Genomic DNA, 24,096 nt, shown 5'->3' with positions numbered 1-24,096 from the left:
GCCATCGTTGCCCCCCTCCAAATAGCTACAGAGAATTTCTCTTTCAATAGTGCGGATGGCAAAATGGAGTCACATAGCCAGTGACAAACTATCTATTTCTTAGAAGGCCAAGTCATGAGATATTCTCTAGCTTCCTCCAGTGTAAGTTTCACCGCAGCAGCTTAACCACTTCGTGGGTATATATGACAACAAAATCCAGAACTGCAGCCACCCACTGTTTTAATTTTCAATGTATGTCTACAGCCGGGGTTTCAAACTCGCATTGTCGCATTGTCATGTGACATATCGCAACTTTTTTCCCCTTTGCTAATCCGGAGGTTTGGGCAAGTTTGACACCCCTAGTCTACAGGATTTATTGGGCTCGGCTAAACTCTTGAGTGGAAGGTGTGATGCTGGGCTTTATAGTATCCCAAGGTCACTTTTATTTTACCGAGAAAAAACTTGAAATGACAGATGGGCCATGAACTCATGGCTGTCAATTACCACAGTTGCAGGTACACCGATGCCAAACTGCCAACCAGAGTGACTGACTATCAACAGTTGGTTTTATCTGTGAAACTTGGACAGAAGAATCCTAACCAAAAGGGTGCCTCCTTTAAAATTCAGATAGAAAAGAAACATTTTGCCAACCCATTTTCACCCAGCTAGTTGCAATGAGTGGAATAATAAATGTCTTTGTCAAAGAAAGCAAAAAAAACCAAACACAGGTCCAATTGTCTTGGTCTTACTTTATGCTAAACTATTAACGCTTCTGGTCTTTCCTTATTGTATGAAATCTGTTCTGGGAGTACCTTCTATATCTGGAACAGTTCTAAGGAAGGAGAAGCTGAAGAAGAAACAATGAAAAAGCATTTCTCCTCATATCTGTTAAAGATGAACAGCTCTACTAACTACAGGTAGTCCTTGACTTATGACCATAATCGATCCCCAAATTTCTGTTGCTAAGTGAGAAATTTTGTTAAGTGAGCTGTGCCCCACTTTACGACTTTTCTTGCCACAGTTGTTAAGTAAATCATTGTGGTTGTTAAGTGAATCTGGCTTCCCCATTGACTTTACTTGTTGGAAGGTTGCAAAAGTCACATGACCTTGAGATACAGCAACGGTCATAAATATGAACCAGTTGCTAAGGATTCAGATTTGATCATGTGACCATGGGGATGTTGCAACGGTTGTAAGTGTGAAAAACAATCATAAGTCCCTTTTGTCAGTGCTGTTGTAACTTTGAATGGTCACTAAATGATCTGTTGTAAGTCGAGGACTACCTGTACTATATTTTTCCAGTTCTGTTTTGACAGTCCTGTTTTTCAAAATTAAATCAAAACTGAGAGTAATTTGCTTTCAGTTCCAGAATGCAGATGTGGAGATTTAACAGCCCCCTCATTAACCTGAAGATGTGCAGCACACAAAGTATCTAAACAATCATCAGCCTGATGTTTGATAATATTTCATGCATCATCTAGAAGGCAGACAGTATTTTTTGGCACAAGGAGATAGATGCTTGCAAAATGAATGTGTAATCACTAGCAAATCAACAAACCTGAAAGAATAAGCACATTTCCCAGGCAACACAATTTAATGAAAACAAAGAGGTTTTAGCCTGAACAAAATGAGGTGGTTAAACTAGAAGGTGGATTTAATCTAGAATAAAGGTAAAGGTTCACCTCGCACATATATGATAGTCGTTTCCGGACCTAGGGGGCAGTGGCAGTGTTCATCTCCGTTACAAAGCCAAAAAGCAGAGCTGTCTGAAGACGTCTCCATGGTCATGTGGCCAGCATGACTAAATGCCAAAAGGCGCACAGAATGCTGTTACCTTCCCACCAAAGTGGTCCCTATTTTTCTACTTGCATTTTTACATGCTTTCGAACTGCTAGGTTGGCATAAGCTGGGACAAGTAACGTTACGCGGCGCTAAGGATTCGAACTGCTGAACTGCAACCTTTCTGATCAACAAGCTCAGCATCTTAGCCACTGAGCCATCCTTTTTAAAATCTAGAATAAGATAAGGTATTTTTAGAAATCATCCCAATTCATACATTTCAATCACCTGCTAGCAATTACATAACTGTAACTTTGCCTTTCCCCCTAATAATCCATAGAAATTTAACCAGCTTGGAGGATTGAAGGAGGCAACTATTCTCCTTCAATAGTCTCCTTAATTACTAGCAAATTAGTGAACTGTAATTTTAGAGAGTTTTCCCCATTCCAATGCGGCAACTGACTAATGAATTTATGGTAGACCCTGGGACCAGTCTCTGAGCCCAATTCACTCATAAGTTAGTTTTGATGGGAATAAAATTAAAGAAGAACCTCAGGAAAGCTTTTTCTGAGTTTTCACCAAAAAAGAGGAATATGAAATTATGACAGATATCCCCCCTCCACAAGAACTACTTCTAACATGGTTTTGAAGTTCTGGTATCATTTCCCCTCTAATCAAGTGACTGCTTTTGGGCACACAGCAATTGGCAAACATTTACAACCATTTGCAAAGTCCTATGGTCACATGACCATGATTTAGTTTCTGCTGGAAATGTACAATGCTGGCAAAATGTTTTGTGCTGGCAAAAATTGTCCCCTGGGACACAATGGGTTCACCTAGCAACTACAGTGTTTGCTTAACGACCGTGGCATTTATTTAATGACTGCTCTGATAAAAGGTCATAAATTCTGTATACAACTGTCATGGTTTATGACCATAATTGCCAGACTTGGCGATGGTTAAAACTTGAAATTTAGTTAACCACAAGATATAAGCTCTGATATGTCTTTTAAGCTTCTGGATGTTGATTATATTGCTTGGGCAAATGTTAGAGATCTCAACACGGAAAAGTCAATTATTTTTCCCTTCCAGGTTTATTTTAACTATGATTTGTTGAATATACAATGGGCTGGGTCTAGAAATAAGACTCAACTATAACCTACTACCAAATGCCATCAGAGGTAGTCGTAGGGAGGTTGCCAAAAAAGGCAACAGGACAGCCCCAAGCTTTGTTTCCTATTCAACAGATATTTCATTTGATTGTGCTGTCATGGCCACCAACTTGACTCTTTAAAGCTGTATGACAGACAGATCCTCAGCTCATCAACTCTTTCCCAGTGAGTTGTGATCTTTTTGAAGAAGAGCCAAACTCCCTTCGCTTTTAAATTAAATGATTGACTTGAGAAACAAATGTACCACAAATCCATGTACCACAGCAGCACATCTATCTATTCTAGCAAAATGTTAGGTATTCTTCAAAATAGAAAGATGTGAAAAGCTATCATACATGGATAAGCAGTGAGATGTTGCAATGAGAAAGAAAAGTCCAGTGGCCATGACTCAACTTCCAAAGGGATCCGTTTGGAAGTAATATCCTACATTTAACCTATGGACGTTATGTAGATGCCATCAATTTGCATCATGTATATCTAACCTCCCTTAGTCTAAAGTTTCTTCTGAAGATTCATAATGTTCAACCAGATTAGTTGCTAGTAAAAGTCAAACTAGGTCAATGGCTGGAACAGTGCAATTCAAGTTTTAATTTCTCTCATATTTATATCATACATTCTTATGACACTCATATGTTCCTTCATGAAGAGATGGAACTATGGTCAGAAACTAGCAATTGGAATGGATGCATCAGCAGCCCTCAGTGATGAAAGAAAATAAATGCTGGCATGAGAGCTTTGCACGACAGCCAGGAATTAGCCATTTTCATTAAAAGCTTGAAAGAACTAACCTCCCCGCCCCAATATGAATTTCCAGCTCTGATATGAGAAGCATAGCTTATTTTCTTGGACTATTGGGTAAGCAGATGCTGACAAAATTCAGAAATACTGGAGAGATTAGCCCTCTTTCGTTGAAAGACATGAATACAAAGAATAGAGTTCAGTGAGATGGGTGGCATAGAAGTTAAATAAAATAGTAAATAATAAATAAACAAAGCCCTTTCCTCTCCATTTCACAACTTCTAACAGTAAGTAGGGGTCTGAAAGGAATGTCTTTTCATGTTGGTTTGAACATGCATGCAGTTCTCTACATGATCCAAAATGTTGAGCAGGCTCCCAAACCATGCAAACAGTTAGTCTTGCATTCAAGCAAACATATATACAGCATTCCAGTAGGCATGCATGGTGATTACTTGGTGAAAAATGAAAGAAAGGAGTAGGGCATTTTGTCTGCCCAATTTTTAACCTAGTTTGAACTTTCTAACACCTGCACAGGGTTAGTTGTGATGCAAAAGCTCAAAGACCAAACACAATGTATAATATATTTGTGAGGGAGATGGATGGTTCAGAAATGTGAAAAACCTGAAATAAAATAAATAATGCAGAAGGCTGATGGCATTGAGTTTTAGGTACAGCGTAGAAGAACACTTTCAGTTTGTATTAACTCCAGACGATTCATGCTGACTAAGGTCAAACTTAACAAAAGAAATCAATTACCAATCCCCCAACTATGAAGAACCAAGATCTAGTAAGTGATCTTAAGGTCTAGGCAAGCAAGATGCTCAGTACTTTTTTAACATAGGAGTCACCTGTTATCTGCTCCATACAAAGAATGATACAAAGAATGATTGCCAAAGAAGCACTCAAGGAGCCTCCTAATACCAGGGTAGTAAAGTATGAATTTTGGGCAAAGAGAATCAGCAAAGAAAAAGTCAGACAGACTTTTAGTGTGATTATCTGAGAGAAAGACCCAGCAGCTTTGAGAAGGGAACAAGAGGAATAGATCTTCAGCTCTTCAACCACCATTTTATAATTTTCCATCCAGTGTACCTAATATTAGATTATGTTATTGAGTAATCGCTATCTGTCAACCATGATTCAACCAGATAAGACTAAAATTCAGGCAATAAGGAAACAAATGAGCTAGCAAATGTAAAATTAGAGCAGCACAACAGTGACTCACCAAATTGTTTCACATTGTTCCTACACCCATTAACTTGCAGCCCTGCAGAAGAGATGAGACACTTTCTATTTTGCAGCAGGAGATGGGTATATAGAGGAATAGTTCACAGGGAGGGAAAGTGGGGCTGAGCTTGATAAACCACAGATCATACAGACCTGGTTTTAAATCTTAACAGTACAGGTAGTCCTTAACTTGAATAGAATAGAATAGAATAGAATAGAATAGAATAGAATAGAATAGAATAGAATAGAATACTTTTATTGGCCAAGTGTGATTGGACACACAAGGAATTTGTCCTGGTGTAAATACTCTCAGTATACATAAAGAAAAGAAACATTCGTTAAGAATCAAGAATCATAACGTACAACATTTAATGATAGTCATAAGGTACAATCAAGAATCAAATCATACTAGGAAACAGTCAATATAAATTGTAAGGATATAAGCGACAAAGTTACAGTCCTACAGTCACAAGTGGGAGGGGATGGATGATAAGGAGTGATGAGAAGATTAACAGTAATAGTGCACACTTTTTAAATAGTTGAACAGTGTTGAGGGAATTATTTGTTTGGCAGAGTGATGGCTTTCAGGAAAAAAACTGTTCTTGTGTCTAGTCGTTCTAGTGTGCAGTGTTCTATAGCATCGTTTTGAGGGAAGGAGTTGAAACAGTTTATGTCCGGGATGTGTGGGGTCTGTAAATATTTTGCAACAATTCATTTAGAGACCATTTAAAGTTACAATGGCACTGAAAAAATGTTTTTCAAAGTTATGACATTTGCAGCATCCCTATGACCATGTGATCAAAATTTGGACGCTTGGGAAACTGGTTCATATTTATGACAGTTGCGGTGTCCCAAAGTCATGTGATCCCCTTTTGTGACAAGCAAAGTCAATGGGGAAGCCAGATTCACTCAATGATCAAGTTTTAAGGGTTACCGGCTTATCAACTGCAAGGATTCACTTAACAACCGTGGCAAGAAAGGTTGCAAAATGGGACAAAACTCACTCGACAAATGTCTCTCTTATGTTGAGCTCAGTTGTGGTCGTAAGTCAAGAGCTACCTGTAGTTGTGAAGTAGACTGCTTCCTGCTTTGGAGAAAGCCCGTATGAGGAGATTGGACGGCAAAGACTATGGAGATTCTTAGTCATCCAAGTCATGGTTGCTCCAAAGGTGTTTTTTTTTTTTCCCTCTGAAGAAGCTTCTTAGGTGAGAAGAGAGCATCTTCAAGGAAAAACGGAGTCCAGTTGCCTTTTGAAAAAACACCTTTGGGATTGGACGGCAACATGAAACTTTTCTCAAATCCTTTGTGATCCTAGTACCAATTCAGGCACATTTCACTTCCACGACTCAGACCTGAACAGAAGCAATCAAAACCACCCCATGCATTCAGAGTGTCTTTCACGATCCAAAAAGAAACAAAACTTCTGAATCACAACAAAAGCCTTTTTATCCCAGCATCTTCTTTTCTCACCATGGTCAGCTAGGCGTCCTCAGAAACTTCAAGCTGGGTTTTGAAGGCAATAATTCTGATTCATGGTTGAAATACCCAGACAAGTTCATGCATTGGGCTAAGGCAGCCATAGCCTACTTTTCTTTGCCTTAGAATGCAGTGCGAATCTAGTCATGGCCGATAGCTTAGCACAATGTCATGCTAGCTAATCATGCTTTTTTTTCTTTTAGTCACTGGAGTGCATGTGAGAAGCAATCGCCATTAAAAATGAAGTTTAATAGAATTTAGCATACCTATTTTCCCCTCTTCTTTTGCCCAAACTGTATTATCATTTTTATTTATTTTATTTACATCCCGCCTTACTTTTTATAAACAACTCAAAGTGGCAAACATATCCAACACACCAGTGGTGAGATTCAGAAGTTCCCACCACTGGTTCTGTGGGCATGGCTTGGTGGGCGGCCTGCAGGGGTGGCATCGCAAGACTTGTGTGCCAAACGCATGCTTTGCGCAAGCGTTAAAACAGTAAAAACTAAGTTACTATGCCTCTCAGCTATTTAGTACAGCAATCCGCTTTGCCATGCCAAACAGCTGAGAAGTTATAAAGGACCTAGGAGCAGGGGAGGGCGGGTGGGCCCAACTATAGAGCGTCGGAGAGACTTAGAGCGAACTGGTTCTCTGGCAGCTAATCTTCGACGCTACCAGTATGCCAGAATGAGGCCGAACTGGTAGAATACCACCACTGCAACACACCTTCCTCCTCCTATTTTCCCCACAACAACAACCCTGTGAAGTGGGTGGGCTGGCCCAAAATGATTCAGCTGGCTCTGGGACTAGAACTTACGATCTCCACTCATAAATAAATGAAACAAATGGACCGCTACCTAGCCTTTTGGACAAATATAATCTGGTTCCTTTGCAGGTAACAATGAATTTCAAATTCCATAATCCCATGTTGGTTGAGAATTAAAGAACTCGATGTCCAACATACCTGGGGAACATTGAGTTGGGAAGAGCTGTTTTATTATTTGTCACAATGTAAATCTATGTATTACTTTGATAAGAATAGCATATCCTCCTTCCATTCTCTTAAATGTGAGAAAAAACTGTAGAATACGGATCGGGTCCAGGTGTAGGCTAAAATTCAAATTTAAACTGAGCATATTGTCTGGGGATGATGGGAGTTAGAATACCAATGCATGTAGAAAAATCACATCGGGAAAGGTTTGTTTAAGGTATTATAACCCCAGATCCAGTGTGTGAATATCAGGTTCTGTGCCTCTTCAAAAAATGCATAGGCATTTTATGTCTTAAAGCTCTTGTAAATTTATTGAATAACGCAAATGCACCAAACTCAGCAGAGAACAAACAGGAAGCAGATCTTAAAGTGTAGATGAGATCATGCGATATTGGGCATCAGTATTTAACACAAGTCCATGAAGTTTTCCCTGGTGCCCTTTCATAATCTGATTTAATTTACTCAAGTGCTTACAACTGCTGATAGGATCCAATTTGTTCCAAAAGAATTCTCATGCTTCAGAGAATTATTATATTCATCCCACTTCCATTATGAGGATTGGTTTTTAAAAATTTGTTTTCAAAAGTTGTCCACCAAAGCAGAGATTGTCATTCCCAAATAGGGCATAATTCAGTCAAGACAAAGCACTTTGAGATCTTTTTTTGTTGTTGGCAGAATATGGATGGTTTTGCTCCTATTAAAATTATAGCATTGGGGATATTATGAACAGATCATGTTAAAAGTCAGCGTCTCTCACAAAACAAGATTTTTACTTGTTCTGCAAAAGAGTAGTCACATTAAGCACAGAGCTAATACCAAGAACAACTATTTCCAAATTGTTTCTTGGGTAGATATTTGACTGGGGGTGGGTGGGGGTTGGAGGGTATTGCTTTATTTGGTTAAACATTTCCAATATTCCAAGCATGCAGATAACACCATTAGATAGCCTAAGAGTTAAATCAATATTAATTAGTTACACATGTGGGTCACTAAGAAGCTTTTGTGTGCCACTGTAACAAAAATTAAAATGCATGAGGTTTTTGATTTTGCTTTCAATCATTTAAAAGTTAAAACACAAATCAAACTGTCACAGCAGTTTGTGAATATCACACCACATGTCAAGCAGATGATAAAACTCTCACGGATTTAAAAGTCTTGCACCAAATTAGGAAAAATGCAAAACACTCAACACATTTGTTAAGAGATTGGAGAAGGCTAAATGTGTTTACTGTAGTTGCAAATAAGCCACACAGAAGTAAAAGGAATTCACCCACTTGAAACAGACTTCAATATGCTGCCTTGGAATAGCACACAACATTAACCATTTGAAGGAATGTAATACTAGCACCCCTACCCAAGTAACAAATTTTCTTAAGAAAATTAAGCTTTAGCAAAAAGAAAGTCTACCAACGTCGCTAAACATGATTTTAAAGAGAGAGGGAACTGTTCAAATTCTCAGACATTTGGATGGATTAAATTAAAGAATCCCCATGTTTATATCACAACAAATGGCCTTCTAAGAAAGGCAAACAAGCAAATAGATACAGGAAACAAAAGAGATTTAAAATAAAATTTGACCTGATGGCATTTCAGAAAAACAGGATCAGAACTGATGGGTTATCTATGCATGAAAGAGTAATGACTTCATCCTTATTGGCTAATTCTGCATTCCTGCCAGGAGCATTCGATAAGCATTAAAAAGCATTATGATAAACATATCAAAAAAGCATTGATAAAACATAACACTATCTATGTAAAATACTGCAAGATCTATCAAAGAATTCTTAACTAGTGATCTGGACTGGGTTTGAATTTAAAGATCAGAGCTGGGGGAAATATAGACTTCAAATGTAGACATGACGAGCCAGAAACCCATGTATTTAAGTAATAATAGAGAGTACCTCATTCAATTTTGCACCGCATCACCAGGGAAGAGACAGAAAGAAAGGAAGGAAGAGAAGAGGGGAACAAGTTGTTCTACCTTATCCAAGAATCATTTCTTCCTCTGCACCGACTAGTAAGCTATGTAAGCTTCTACGTACCACCAATCCCTCCAATTATAAACAAGGCAACTCCAGACCACACTTAACACTAGGGCAGTGTTTTAACCAAAACAGCCCCAAATCCTGCTGCCAAGGTCAATTGCGGGAAAGTCCTAATTGTAAGCTTGACATCAACTTACCACCCACAGAAGGCAGGAGGAGGCAAAGGTTAGAGCAGCAGCTTGTCAAAAAAGCATCATAAACTGCGTGAGGCTTCGGAGAAAAGGCCCAATCACTGCAGCCAATATAGTGTTTCACTTACATTTTTTTTTAAAAAGGTGGGGGACAGAAAGAAAATCATCACAAAGGCACCTCCCCCCCCCTTTACCTTCTCTTGTAAGCATTAAAATTACTGCTGGCTAAAAGAAGCTTTCTTGTCCTAAGGACGGTTTGTACTGCTTAATCTTTTTCTTTCTTTCTGAAATAAAATGACCGTGTTTGTGCAGGTTTCGGGTGGAATTTTTGGAGATCTTTTTCACACCAGTGTATGTCAGAAAGCAACCGATGCAATCAGGAAGAGCTCTCCACACGCCCGTTTCATATTTGTTTTAACCTTTCAAATGTAATAGTTAGAAATTCCTGAAGACCCTGCAGTTATTCATATGGAAGAATCTTATCAGATATACCTGACATATTAAGAAAAAGAAACTTGCCTCAAGGACAATTAGCAGCTGCAAAGAGCAATTAAATCCTTTGGACAGTGGGAAGTGCTAATTGTCAGTATGAAATGGTTGCTTTTAAGACGATCACCTGTTATTATTTTGACCAATCAAAATTAATCATCCTTCCCACTCTAAAATCCACTTAATTCTCTTTTGAAAATTTCTGTAGTATCTGGATTTCAAGGCAAAAGATAAAAGAACTTGATTTCATTATAAACCCCAACCAAGATGTAGGAAAATGGACCCAACAAATCTTTGGGAATTCTTAAATTAATTTTTTTGAAAATTATCATCATACCTTCAAATGCCTAAACTGTATAGAGCTCAATTGTTAGACTCGTTCCACGCACAAATTGTTAACAGATATCCTGTCAATTTCCCACCTTTAAAAAGATTCTCCTTACCATGTAAATACATCCCCCCACTACAAAAATAGAGGGCAAGAGATTGACAGTACATTAATGCAACACAATTTCCATTCTATTGTTAAAATTTTATCCTGCATTTATTTTTGTTAACTCAAGGCAGCGTCCATACCCTAGTGGTCCTCCCTCCTATTTTTCCTACAACAACAACTCTGAGAGGTAGGATGGACCAAGAGAGAATGATCACTCCAAAGTGACCCAGACTGCTTTCATCCCTAAGGCAGAACTAGAATGCATGGTCTCTTGGTGTCTAGCCAGCACCTTAAACATTGCACCAGACTGACTCTCTTATCCAGCCCCTGAGGCTGATATGAAACACCCAAGTTCAATTCCTTATGGTATTTGGCTACATCTATCTCTCAGGCTTATCCCGAGGTTACAGACTGAAGGCGAAGCAAAGGCTGCATTCATACAGCACACAGAACGCTCAACCATTTATTAGCCAGAATAGTGAGGAGTTTCAGTTTGCAAAGTAACATGCAAACTAACCACATTAAGGCTTAGCAACATGCTGTGGGAACCCAGCCAAAGAATTTTCTGATACTGTAACCCTGCCACCTTAAGTGCTGCAATCTTTTAAGAACACAAGATGCTTGATTACTTATAGGAGTATTAGCTATTTTTTTATTTATTTTTTTGCAGGAGGTTTTCCATAATCTCGGACTACTGGCCATATTAGTTAAAGCTCATGTCCAAAATATCTGGATTTTTCTTTTTGAACACATTCATTTCAGAATTGGAATGAACTGAGAACCACAGTGGGGTTTCAGACAGTGTGTTAAACTTTAATTTGCTTATTTTCTTGAATAAATGAAGCCACACTAGCTGAGTTTATATAAAAAGGCAAGTAAAGCATGTTTTGGCTTTGTTGCATGCAAATTCAGCAAGAGAGTTTAAAGTAACTTGAGAGATCAAGCACCTTGCTCAGTGACCTGATTTAATAAGTTGGATAAGCAGAACTGGATCTTCTGCAATTTTGTTACCTAGGAATTGGCCCAAATTCTTCGAAGGGCATCAAATGCAATATTGTTTTTAATGTGACTGTAGCATCATTGGTTTACACCCTGTTCAGAAAAATCCCATTCAGTGAAAATCAGAACAGCATTCTGGGAAGATAGGCGTCTGGGTGTCGCTGTCCATTTCATCCGATCCTTCAGACCCTAAGCATTAAAAACCCCAAGGCAGGGAAACTAAATCCCCATTTTTAATCTGATGGGCCATGCGATGCCAGCCGCATCCTCGAGGTGGCGCAGCAGAGCAAGCGAAACATCCCGGATCCCTACGATAAACAAACATTTCAGCGCGATTTTAAAAGCGTGGATGCTTTTCCCTAGATTGACAACATACTCAAAGATTTATCAAGACGTCGCCTTTTCTCTCCCTCCCCCCCAATCCCATTGCTTCCCATGTTAAAGGGTTCCTCAACGCTAAAGTGACAACCCCACAACGCTGAAGCCTTGGCTGCAAATTATTGTGTGTGTGTGTTATGAGATAAAATTGATTCAAAAAGTATTACTTGGAAGCTCGGGTGCCCTGCAGCGGGAGCACAAACACGCTTTTAAGCAGGAACATCTACCTAATCTTCTGATTACCCTCGCTCTCCCCCCTCCATCACTCAACTCCAAAGAAATTATTAACCCTTTTGTTTCAAGACAGTCTCCGGGGTGGGTTTCCAGCTGCCGGCAGTGAGATTTACATGTGGAAACATCACCTCCAAAGTGCCCCCCTCCCGCGCCAGCTCCATCCTAACCAGATGCACAAAGGAAAAACAGTCATGCATTAAACATGGGATTTATAGCCTTCTGGCTCGCTCGTTTTCTTAAATCACCATTAACCGGGCTCAACAATTGCACATTTTGGACTCAAAAGAAAGGGGGAGGAGGGGGGGCAAGAGACTCAAACCTTCTGCAGCTCTCAGCCACCCTTTCCCCCCAAATATGCATGCCTATCAATTGGGATGGTGGATCTGGGCTTCAGGAAGATCTTCTCCACCCACTCCTCGCTTGCTTAACATTAAAAGTGGACCCAAAGATTTCACCCAAAGTTTGCATTTTCTGCCTCTGGAGCGGGAAAAGAGTTTTTGTTAAAAAAAGATAGGGAGACATATCGATTAGGCATAGTTTCCAATATTTTAAAGTATCAGGTTCCCACCCATCCACGCACGTCCGAAACTACAAGGCTCAGCACTAAACTGATTATTCCTATGGTGTCTTTCCCCTTCCTGGGGGAATCTCTTCATCTGCCATGCGACCCCTCCCCCAGCCCCCGGGGGAAAAAAAAGAAAAGGATGGATCACAGATTTGAAATCCCGTTTTCCAAAAACCTTGGGAGATTTCAAAGTCCTCGTTCAGCGCACCATTCCGAAATTGTACTCCCCTTCCCTTTTACGCTTCGTCCAGTTCTCCGCTTTTAACACCAAAGCGCTTCTCTTCCAGCGCCGGCTCCCCCCTCCCCATATCAAAATCAATTAAATCTGTGAAATGATCAAGCCATGCTATCATTTATAGGAGATCCGAGAGAGAGAGAGAGAGGAGAGAGAGAAGGTGGTGGTTCCATGGAGCTACTTCGGGAAGATTTTAAAAGCTCTCTTGCCCTCCCTCCCTCTCTCTCTCTCCCCCCACCATATTAGCTCACGGGAGTTATTTTAGGAAGTCGGAAATCAAAGATGGCTGGAGGTCAGGCTACAAAAGGTCCCGAGCGATTGTAATCTCTCTCTCGGCGAGTTTTTAGTTACTAAATGGCAGAAGCGGCAGTTCATCCCAATAGAGGCACAAACGGAGGGGGGGGGGGTATCACAAAAGGTATTTCGCGGTGTTCCTCTCGGCGCCCGCCCCCCTTTCCAGAAATATTTAGGGAGTTACCTTCTGGCCGCGGCTTTCGGCTACGATGGCTCCAAATCAATCCTGGGGGTGAGTGGGAGATGCTAAGGACAACCTACATTTAGGAGGTAGAAAAACTTTTTTCCCAACCGGAGAGGAGCTTTGGGGGGGCAGGGAGGAAAGAATCACCCACTAGGAAAAAATCTGGATTTTTCTTTTTCCCCAGAAAGGGGAAAAAAAAAATAGTCTTGAGTTCAGAGTTCAATTCCCCCCTTAAATTAAAAAAAATTATCCGAACTTAGATTCAATCACGGATTGATGAAGGAACAGGGGGAAAATATGGGGTGGCCCACATGATGAATAAAGATATATCTATATACACACTTTCCGATCTGCCCCCGCAGTCGTGGGAAATCAGGATGAAACAGAAGTGGTCCAGATATCGAGAGTTGGCTCAGGATCCCGGTCAAGAAACCCCGATGCGCCATGGGGTAGGTGGGAGAAGGAGCCACTCACACGCGCACAAAAGCAAGCAAAAAAAAAAAAAAACCCCAGCCCCCACCCGATCCCCTTGCCTGATTTCTTTTCCCCATCAATTAAAGTTGATAATTGACCGGCGCTCCTTCGCGTTTTTTTACGCGCCCCCCCTTACCATTTGCTACATCCGGGAACTGCCGCTCGTCCGAATGGATGTGCTGGGGCTTCGCTTGCTTGCGCCTCGACATGGTGCACAACACGCATCGGGAGCAAAATAGTAGCAATTATTTTCTTCTTCTTCACAACAAATTCCTGGAGTTGGGAAATTACTCCCGAAGAGCGGAATGCGCATGTCAGAGTAATTATGATTATCAATAATGCATTGCGATTTATCATGGGTCCCTGACAGCTGATTGGCCTGAGTCCAAGAGCTCACAGATTATTCAAATAAGGTCCATTGATCAGGGAGCAGAAGGGGACGCTGGGCACTGTAGTCTCCCTCGCCCGCTCCTGTCCGCCCGGCTCGTCCGGATGATTGAAGGGTGGACGCCGGACGCCGCCGCGGACGCCGCGCAGGCGAGGGGTTTCGCGCAAGAGGCCCGCCGGCCCGATTGGGTGGTATTTCCCTGAAGGGAAGAGAGAGGGGAAAGAGCCGAGCAGCAGCTCTCGAGTCCATCTTTGAAAGTAAATAAAGAGCCGGGGCAGAACTGGTTTTTTTAAGCAGGCTGGACAAGCCGCCCCTGCCTCCCTTATCTTCCCCTCGCATTGTTTTCTGCCTCCAAGTTAGGGCTTGTCCGTGCGCGCGTGGACAGGATCCTGAAAAGCATCCGCCCCCGCCCCCGTTACACTGAAGAAAACCACTGCCCCGTCGTCCTCCTCCGGAGGAAGCTTTCGTGCAAACTTTATCCTTTACTCTTAAAAAAAGGGGGGGGGGAGAAAAGGCTGGCTTCAAAGATTTATTTGGCAATCAGAGCCGTCCAGTTCGAGAGAAATGGGGAAATGGTCAAATCGCGATCGGCCATTAAGCGAATGTGTAGTAATATTATTATTATTATTATTATTATTATTATTATTATTATTATTATTATTATTATTATTATTATTATTATTATTATTCAGTCAAAATGTCTTCCTTGAATTGCTTCCAAATTCCAAATTGTTTCCAAAACGTGTATGGGGAAAACTTACATTTGGACTGGCAAAAATCCGGAGGGCCACGAGATGGCAGAAGAGAGACGGTGAAATCTGGCTTGGCTGCCACCTAGTGCTCGTCCAGATGTGCGCAGCCCAGATGGGGTTGGTTCTAGGTTTGCAGGTTCTTTAGCTTATTTGCCTTGAAAGGGTGGGTGGGATTTCCACTTTGAGGAATAAAAGGGGGAAAAAAGGGATGTATAGAGGAGCTGAAGCCTGCATGAATCTGACAATCCGGTTTCAAGCAAATGTTCAAGATAAGATGGTCCATGGGGGATAAAGGACAAGCTTCTTAAGATTTCCAAACTGTGAATGGATTACCTTGTAAAAGGTTGCAAATACAATTCTCCCTCATGACACAGAATATACAGCCTTTAAATGGGCTGAATTTCCACAATGGGCTCACCCAAAGTTAACTGAACTGTGCTTTATTGAGTTAACCCACTATTCTTAGTTTGTGTGACAGCCTGAATTGAGTTCACCAAAGTTAATTCTTGAATTGCTTTCTGGAATCAAATAGGACATCCAACACCGAAAATCACAAAAACCATAAACAGTTAACAACCAAACTTAACTGGGTGTGGGTATGTTAAATTTATAACTCATTGGCTTAAGTGTGGGGTATAAACTCAGACATGAAATCCTAAACCAGCCTCCTAGCTGGGCTCACACAACACACTAAATATCAAATAGATATTTGACAAGTTTCTGGTTCAGTTTGCTTCAATGAAGGATAAAATAGGAAGCACAGATACACTCATCTTGAATGACAAGTTATTTTGCAGTCAGAGTGGTCACAATGGACAACATTAATTTATGTTTAAGTAGTTCACACATCTAAGCCCAAGCAAACAAGCTGCACAATGTTTTGGTTAGACAAAGATTTAATCCATGCCCTGGTTTTGGCTCATTAGTTGCTACTGTCCTTCTCTAACCTAATTCATACTTTCCACTAAGCCTTAAAGTGGTTTGAGTCTGGCTTAAGATCCTGTGGTGTGTATTCAGTGTGTGTGCACTTTCAAGTCAGACCTAACTTCTGAGAACTGCCTGGATGAGTCCTTGTAATTTTTGGACAAGATTTTGGAGGTGATTTGACATTGCTTGCTTGGTAGGGCTGAGAGAGGGACTGGTTGAAGTCACCCATCTGGTTTTGTGCCTAAGGCAAGACTTAGGCAGCATCTCCTGGTTTCTAGCCTGATGCCTCAACTACTATCTTAACTGGTTCTTATATTCAGTGGGTGACAATTTAAAAAAAAACTGGTTTGCTGCAATGTGAGAACCTAATCATTCTGAAAAGTGGCAGACATAGGAGAACTAAAGCTGGTTTTGATAACCTATATAAGACCATCTAGCAAATCCACATAACACTTTTAATCACTTTTAATCATACTCCTCTTCTAGAGTAAGGAGAGTAATTCTCATGTTTTAAAATTCCCACTCTAGCAAGATTTTTCTCCTAGTTGATTAAGGGCTAAAAGATTTTGTTTAAAAAGTTGCAAATAAAACACAGCTGAGAGAACTGATAGTCTAATACATAATATAAGTAAAATTCAAGATAATTATGGTAGATTAGAAAAGAGTGAATAACTGTTAATGCAGAGTTCATTTATTCACTGTTTCATTTATGTAACTTATTTGTAATTTCAATGCTGTTTGAAACATTGAAATTAATTGTCAATGACTTACAAATTCAAGTATTTCTGTATCTCAAGTATGGTGCAGATTCTGCCTAACATACTAAGAAAAGCTCAGAATAATTGAACCGTGTACAAAGAAAACAAAAGATTTATACAAGGGACTGAGTATGTTAAATCTTGAGAAAAGGATGACTGGAGGGAGCGAACACTGTAAAGACCCTAAAAGGATATAACATAGAAGGTTAACATTTGATGTCTATCATTCCAGAGTGTAGAAGATGGAGTGTTGGTTTTAAGTTACAGTAAGACAGATTCTGGTCGAATGTTAGAAAAAGCCAGTCAATCATAAGCACAACTCAACAAAGGAATCAATCTCCAAGGGAGATAATGAATCTTCTCAGTCAATGAGCTCAAGAGAAACCAGGCAACTGTCTGCCCTGCAATGAAAATTGGACTCAGTGGATGAAATGACTTCTCCCAACCAATTCTATGCCTGAAAATTTCCATTTTCCAATCAGGTAAAAAGAAAGCCTTGTTGAATTTCTTACTGCAGCACGAACAGAAATATGAATCTGTCTGGCTGGGACTGGAGATTCATTTGTTGAGGATGCTTTAATTTGGGTCTGCATTGAGCAAAGAATTAGAGTCAATAGCTTAACTAGCTCCCTCCATTTTATGGGTCTAAGGAGAGTTCATCCAGAAAACAGTGACAGAAAAAGTGGGGCTTCAGCTAGAAGGTAGGGCAAATTTTGTCCAGTGGTTAATAATTTTTTAAAAAAAACTTTAGGTATGGGTTTAATCAGTGCCAATAACTAATTTTGTGGTTGTGTGCAAGACATTGCCCATAAAATGGCTGAACTCCTTAGAATGGGCAAAAACACAACATAAATTACAAGACTACTAGTTTGATAATGAGTAATACAGGTAGTCCTCACTTAATGACTTGTCATTTAGTGGCCTTTTGATGTTACAACAGACCCCTCCAAAGATATTTATGGCCTTTATTTGAAGTTCTGATGTCCACCCCTCCCATGGTTATTTGATTACATTCATGTTTGCATCCATTTGCAATTTGTTGGGTTTTTTAACCAGAAACCGGCATTAACTTCCATTTTCCAGCAAAAAATATGCATTGGCTAAAATGGATTTGCTTAACAATTTGCTTTATGACCACGGTATTTACTTAATAACTATGGCAAAAAAAGACATAAAATTGGATTGCTCATGTGAGGTCCCACTTAATGACTAGCATGATTTATTATCATAATTTTGGGCTCAATTACAATCATAAATCTATGACTACCTCTATAGTTGTGTCAGTGTAAAGAATTATTTTCCATACCTCCCAGAAAGTTTATTTTCCTTAGAAATGCAGTCAAAATTTACATTCAGTTGAAATATTTTAGAAATATTTATATAGAAACATGTTCACATAGTTAATAGGTTTACTTCATAATGAACATAGAAAACAGCTATATCACTTTATTTTGAGTAAGCCAAATTAAGTTTGCAACTTCAGGTAATACTTTGTGGTAAGGAGGCTTACAAATTTAGACAGAAATTTGTAATACAAGTAGTAAATAAAAGAAGTAATGTCAAACATTTCCGTCCTCTGAGGGGAGTTTGTAAGAGGAGCATATCTGAAGAAAGTTTTTGGTAATTCCGAAGCCTGGATGGTGCCCCAATAGGAGAATTTAAAATACTGTATATAGGATGAGGTTCTTAACCATGTTTTGGAGTCCCTGAAAGAAAGTGATCACAGGGAGTTTAGGAAAATCAAGCCTGTATAGGGGCAGATAATATCCTTCAAAATATGAAGGGCTACTGCATAGAATAAGGCAAAGACTTCTTCTTGGCTCCTTATCTGAGGGAAACCTAGATCTAATAATGGGTTAAATTTATAGAAAGCTATAGTTCAAAGTAAGATTATGATTATGATTCTCACTCTTTTTGGTGAGAACCAACAGAGAATGCAGCCAGTTATTTTGAGAAGATGGGTTTAGTCTTTCTATCTTCAAGCAGATGCTTAAACAGGTTGTATAACATTTACATTGAGTAGGAGGCTGCAAATTAGTTTTTTTTTTTAAAAAAAAAAACTGGTTTAGTTCTTTATTTATTAGAATCATGTTTCTACCTGCACATTCGAGTAATTCAATTCTAGGATTATTGCTAGGTAGAATTTTCATGGAACTTAGTATGATTTTAGAGAAACATTTACACCCTCTAAAAAAAACCCCTGTCAAACAAATAGCAGGCCATTTTAAGGGGAAAACAGAAAAGACACATTGTAAGCAAGAAATCAATTAATGGAATTCATTTTTGTAAGATGTTATGCCCACCACTCTGAACTGAATGAGCTAGCTACATCAGTTGCTAATAATTGTGTGTTAAAACTGAGCTGTTCTATTGTTGACTAGGCTTCTAACCACCAAACATTTGTTAATAATCTCACAGTTGAAACTCCTAATAATGGGTTTGAGAAATCTGACTTGTGTTATTAAGGGGGGGGATCTATTTTGCAGGAAAAAGCACAGTAATTAAAACACCTCCAGGAATGTGTCATGTGTCCTTATTAGAAATGAAAGTGTTGACTTGTCCTTAAACAAATAAATAGGATTCTGAAATTACAGAATAACAAGAGTTGGAAAAGACCTTGGAGATCTAGTCCAACCCACTGCTCAAACAGGAAACACTGTATTACTTCAGACAAATGGTTGTGCGCAAAGCAACAACATGCATACCTCTCCAGTGACATTTGTGGGACTCCATATACTGTATATGAATATTCCAAAATCACACAGATTGTTAAAGCTTATTGTTTTTCAGGGAGCTTATCCCAACTCTTGAAGAATTTTAGGGGCAGGAAAGCCATCATCCCATTGGATCGGATGAACCTTATGTGATCATGCCATCATTTATTTATTTGGAAATTTGATGTCTAAAAGACCATTGAAGCTAAATCATAGTTTATTTTAAGCAAAGGATTTTGAATAAAACCACTGTCCATTGAATGCACACATCAAGATAAATCAATAAAGCAAGATTTGTAAATTGCTGCCTGGTTATGCTCAGCTAAAGTAACCATATCTGAGTGAGAAGTTGCTGGTTACTTTTTACCGTTCTACCATTGAGAGCATTTTGGCATACTGTGTAATGGTGTAGTATGCTGGATGCTTTGCAGTGGATAAGAAGATGCTCCAGAGAGTTATAAACACAGCACAAAGAATCATCGGTTGCTCTCTTTCTTCTCTGGAAGAGATTGCAAAGACCAGACTCCTCTCTAGAACACTAAAAATCTCCACAGACTGTTCTCATCCTGGACATTCATATTTCAATCTGTTACCATCAGGAAGGCGTGATAGGTGTCTTAAAATGAGGACTAATAGATTGAGAAACAGTTTCTTTTCCAAGGCAGTCATTGTCCTGAATCATCCTGAATCAAACAGTACATTTGTGATTTAGTTCTATTATTATTATTATAATTATTTTAATTTTTAAATCCTCTGTAGTGTGATTGTGATGTGGTGTTTGGGACACTGCTGGAGTAGCTTTCAAATTTCATTGTATTTGTGGAATGCAATGACAATAAAGGTATTCTATTCTATTTTATTCTATTCTATTTAATACAGTTAACATGATAGGGATTATGCAATTAAAAGAGTGATTGAGTTCTAAGGCCCCCCATCCTGATGATGTTTTGAAAGCTTGTTCTCTCCAACTTTGATTGGTGAACCCCTGTAAGATTTTGCCTTGTACGATATTTTTCTATTTTGCATGCTTCTCCTCTCCCAGAACATATTTGTTTTTTTTAATGTGGCATTTTATATGTCAAGTTAGTTGAAGTCAAGTGTTTTTTAAATTCTATTTTTAATTGTCCCAAAGGTGCTTTTTCAAGAGGCAACTGGAGCTCAAGAAGTTTCTTGGATGAGAAGTGAAAGGTCTTCAAGGAAAAAAACCAGACAGTCCAGTTGCCTCTTGAAAAAGCATCTTTGGGAAAACCATGACCTGGATGACTGAAAATCTCCATAGATGTCTATTTTTAATTGATAAATAAACAATTATTTAATTTTAAAATAAGCAAATAGGATGAACCCGTTTCATACCCATACATCTGAACTTCAGGAATTATTATTAAATGCTGTTTTTAGATTGACACATAGGGGTAGGTAGCCTATAGCACAGTGGTGGCTAACCTTTTTGGGCTCCTGTGCCCAAAATTGTGCAGGCGCTTGCGTGCCAGCACCCAGAGGCAATGCGTATGCCCCCTGTGCATGCACATGCAATCCCCCACTGCTACCCCCTTACCTGCACCACGCCTCCCAGCTGATTTTCAGCCTCCCAGAGGCTTGATGAAAGCTTCTTCAGCCCCCAAAATAGGCCAGTTTCATCACTTCCGGTATTTCTGGAAATACAGGAAGTGATGAAACGGGCCTATTTTTGGGGCTACAGAGGCTTTCCTCGAACCTCTGGGGCTGAAAAAGGCCTCAAACAGGCCGAAAATCAGCTGCGAGGGGCGCGCATGCGCAGTGAGGTAAGTTTGCCTGTGGCTCGCATGCTGGCACAAATGGATCTGCGTGTCACCTGTGACATGCGTGCCATAGGTTTGCCAACATGGCTATAGCATGTCAAAGGATGCTGAACTACAATTCCAGGAACAAGATTAAGGTGCAATTCAGCAACATCTGGTATGGTACAGACAGTGGCACATGCAGATCTGTATTAATTTCTAAAAGATGGTGGGTTGTTGTGATACAAGCCATACCCCTTCAGTAGATGTGTTGATGTCACATACAAGGATTGCAGCCTGCATCATGGTGCCACACTTGAGATCTTGCAGATTTTGACAACGGTCCTACCCCAATGGCCCTGATTATAAGTTGTCTACCTTTGCCCTAAGTCTTGGCATACTTTGAGTACAGGTATGTCCTCCACTTATGACGGCAATTGAGCCCAATATTTATGTTGATCAATAGCAATTGCAATTTTGCTAGCAATAGCACTTGGACTGCTTCACAGTGCTTTACAGCCCTCTCTAAGTGGTTTACACAGTTAGCCTCTTGCCCCCAACAATTTGGGTCCTCATTTTACCCACCCCTGAAGAATGGAAGGCTGAATCAACCTTGAGCCTGGTGAGATTCGATCTGCCAATTGCAGTCAGTCGGCAGTTAGCAGAAGTAGCCTGCAATACTACGTACTAACCACTGCACTACGGTGGCTCATAAATGAGCCACTTGTTAAGTTTTGCCCCATTTTACAATCTTCCTTGCCACAATTGTTAAGTAAAATCACTGCAGTTATGAAGTTAATAAAGCAGCTGCTAAGTGAATCTGGCTTCCCCATTGACTTTGCTTATTAGAAGGTCACAAAAGGTGATCACATGATCCTGGGACCAGTAAAAGTCATAAGTATGAACCAGTTGCCAAGCATCTGAATTTTGATCACATGAGCATGGGGATGCTGTAAAGGTGGTAACTGAAAAAGGGTCATTAAGTCAATGTTTTTCAGTGCCATTGTAACTTTGAACAGTCACTAAATGACCTGTTGTAAGCCGAGGACTTCCTGTAGTATTTTGGTCTAGAGCAGTGGTGGCAAACCTTTTTTGGCTTCTGTGCCAATAATTACACATGCGCTCGTGCTCACGTGCTAGCACCCAAAATGCAATGCGTGCTGCCACCCCACACCCCCTGCACTTGCACACATGATCCCCCCACAGTGTGCTGTGCATCTGTGCATGCGCACGCGATCCCTCCACTGCATACCACACACCTGCGCCTGAGTGTGCAATTCCCCCACCGCACACCATGTGCTTCTGCACATGTGCATGCGATCACACCCCCATGCACTGTGTGTCTGTGCATGCACGCGCAATGACCCCCACGTGCCATCCACCTGTGCATACACGTGTGACCCCTCCGTGTGCCGCACGCCTCTGCACATGCGCATGCGACCCCCCGTGGAGATCACACATTTCTGCGCATGCGTGCTTGTCTCCCACGGCCCCAATGCATGTGCGCCAGATATCCGACAATTAGCTGTTGGGCAGTGGCAGCATGCGCGCTTGCGCAGTAAGGCTCTTCCGGGCGAGCTCTCACGTGCCGGCAGAAGTAGCTCAGCGTGACACTTCTGTGACAAGTGCCAGAGGTTCGCCAGCACGGGTCTAGAGTGTGGTTATTCAGTCGTCCGTTCTTCCAGTCTTCAGATATAGAGCCCCAGGGGGGAAAATGGCCACGTTTTCTACCTTAAGTCCTGATGGCTTCATAAACACATTCATACCATTATTTCAGCAGCAATACAAAAGTGGTTTTCTAGGGATGTGTCTTCAAGCTTCCAAGTTTAACCTGCAGCCCTGCAATTCCACGGAGGGAATTCAAAGTTACAACAGCACTGAAGAAGTCACTTACGACTGTTTTTCCACACTCCCAACCATTGCAGAATCACCACAGGCACGTGATCAAAATTCAGCCGCTTGGCAATTGGCATGTACATATGACCCTTGTGGTGTCCCGAGGGTCATGTGATCCCCTTTTGCGACCTGACAAGCAGAGTCAATGGGGAAGCCAGATTCATTTAACAACCGTGTTACCAATTTAACAACTTCAGTGATTTGCTTAACAATTGTGATCAGAAAGGTTGTAAAATGGGTGGGAAAACTCATTTAATAGTTGTCTTGCTTAGCAACAGAAATTTTGGGCCCCAGTTGTGTTTGTAAGTTGAGGACTGCCTGTGTATTATTTACAAAGTCTGGATTCTAAACTTTTAAGATAGTTTTTGTTTACTTGTGATTTAGCATGTTGTATGAACTCAACAACTGTGGTCATGACTAGTGTTTTAATATGATGGCTAAACTAAAATGTAGTTGATTAAAGGATGGTTAAGCAGGCTTTGGCTTAGTGCAAAATATGAACTGGGAGAGAAAGAGCATGACTATCCAGTTAGGTTCATGAGATTTGATTCACAAAAATGCACAATATGGAAGAGCACCTTTGTGAGGAGAAAAATTGGAGGGAGGGGGGCACAGGAAATTCCCATTTGTGTTTGTTTGCTTTCCTTGTTTTCACTACCATAATTTCTGCTAACAAGACTCCAATGACTATTTCTCTGTATTTTGGAATGCACGTCGCTCAACTTATGATACAATACAATAATCAGTTTATAACAGTTATAGACCAGAGACCAGAACAAATAAAAACACTCAGTAAATATGTAATTAAAAATTCTAGTATAAAATAATAAATAACAACTAAAATCTATGATAAAATCCAGTCTCTCGATTATATGTGATCTAAGTATACTAAAATTACAATTATGCTCAACTTATGGAAGGAGGAATCGGCACAGTCCTAAGAAGAAAGGAACGGATATCTGGAACAGGCAGCTTTGAGCAAAACTTCTGTCAGTATAAAAGAAAGCTGAAAAAGGTTTATAGGAACTGTAATATTTTGAAAGAGACATGAACTGGCTCCACTGCCTGGAAGAATGACAAG

General features: G+C 40.2%; 1 protein-coding gene and 1 long non-coding RNA gene across 2 annotated transcripts in view; one reads left to right on the top strand and one right to left on the bottom strand.

The window, feature by feature from the left end:
* Positions 1–14,132, bottom strand: part of SALL4 (spalt like transcription factor 4) — a 31,667-nt gene extending 17,535 nt beyond the window's left edge. The window contains exon 1 of the mRNA XM_087928989.1: positions 13,960–14,132. Within this exon, the coding sequence (XP_087785115.1) occupies positions 13,960–14,032 (73 nt within the window). The 5' untranslated portion in view covers positions 14,033–14,132. The remainder of the gene's footprint in view (positions 1–13,959) is intronic.
* Positions 14,133–14,265: 133 nt separating this feature from the next.
* LOC148126017 (uncharacterized) lies at positions 14,266–20,215 on the top strand. Its single transcript, XR_015742685.1, has 3 exons — positions 14,266–14,468; positions 16,881–17,130; positions 19,439–20,215. It is a non-coding gene; the product is annotated as an uncharacterized LOC148126017 (long non-coding RNA).
* The last annotated feature ends 3,881 nt before the right edge of the window (positions 20,216–24,096 follow it).

This window comes from Pseudonaja textilis, chromosome 3 (genome assembly GCF_049901715.1).
Source record: "Pseudonaja textilis isolate UNSWEBS1 chromosome 3, rPseTex1.2, whole genome shotgun sequence".
Lineage (NCBI taxonomy): Eukaryota > Metazoa > Chordata > Lepidosauria > Squamata > Elapidae > Pseudonaja > Pseudonaja textilis.
The sequence above is the reverse complement of the archived record's forward strand: the minus strand, read 5'-3'. Positions and strand labels throughout refer to the sequence as shown.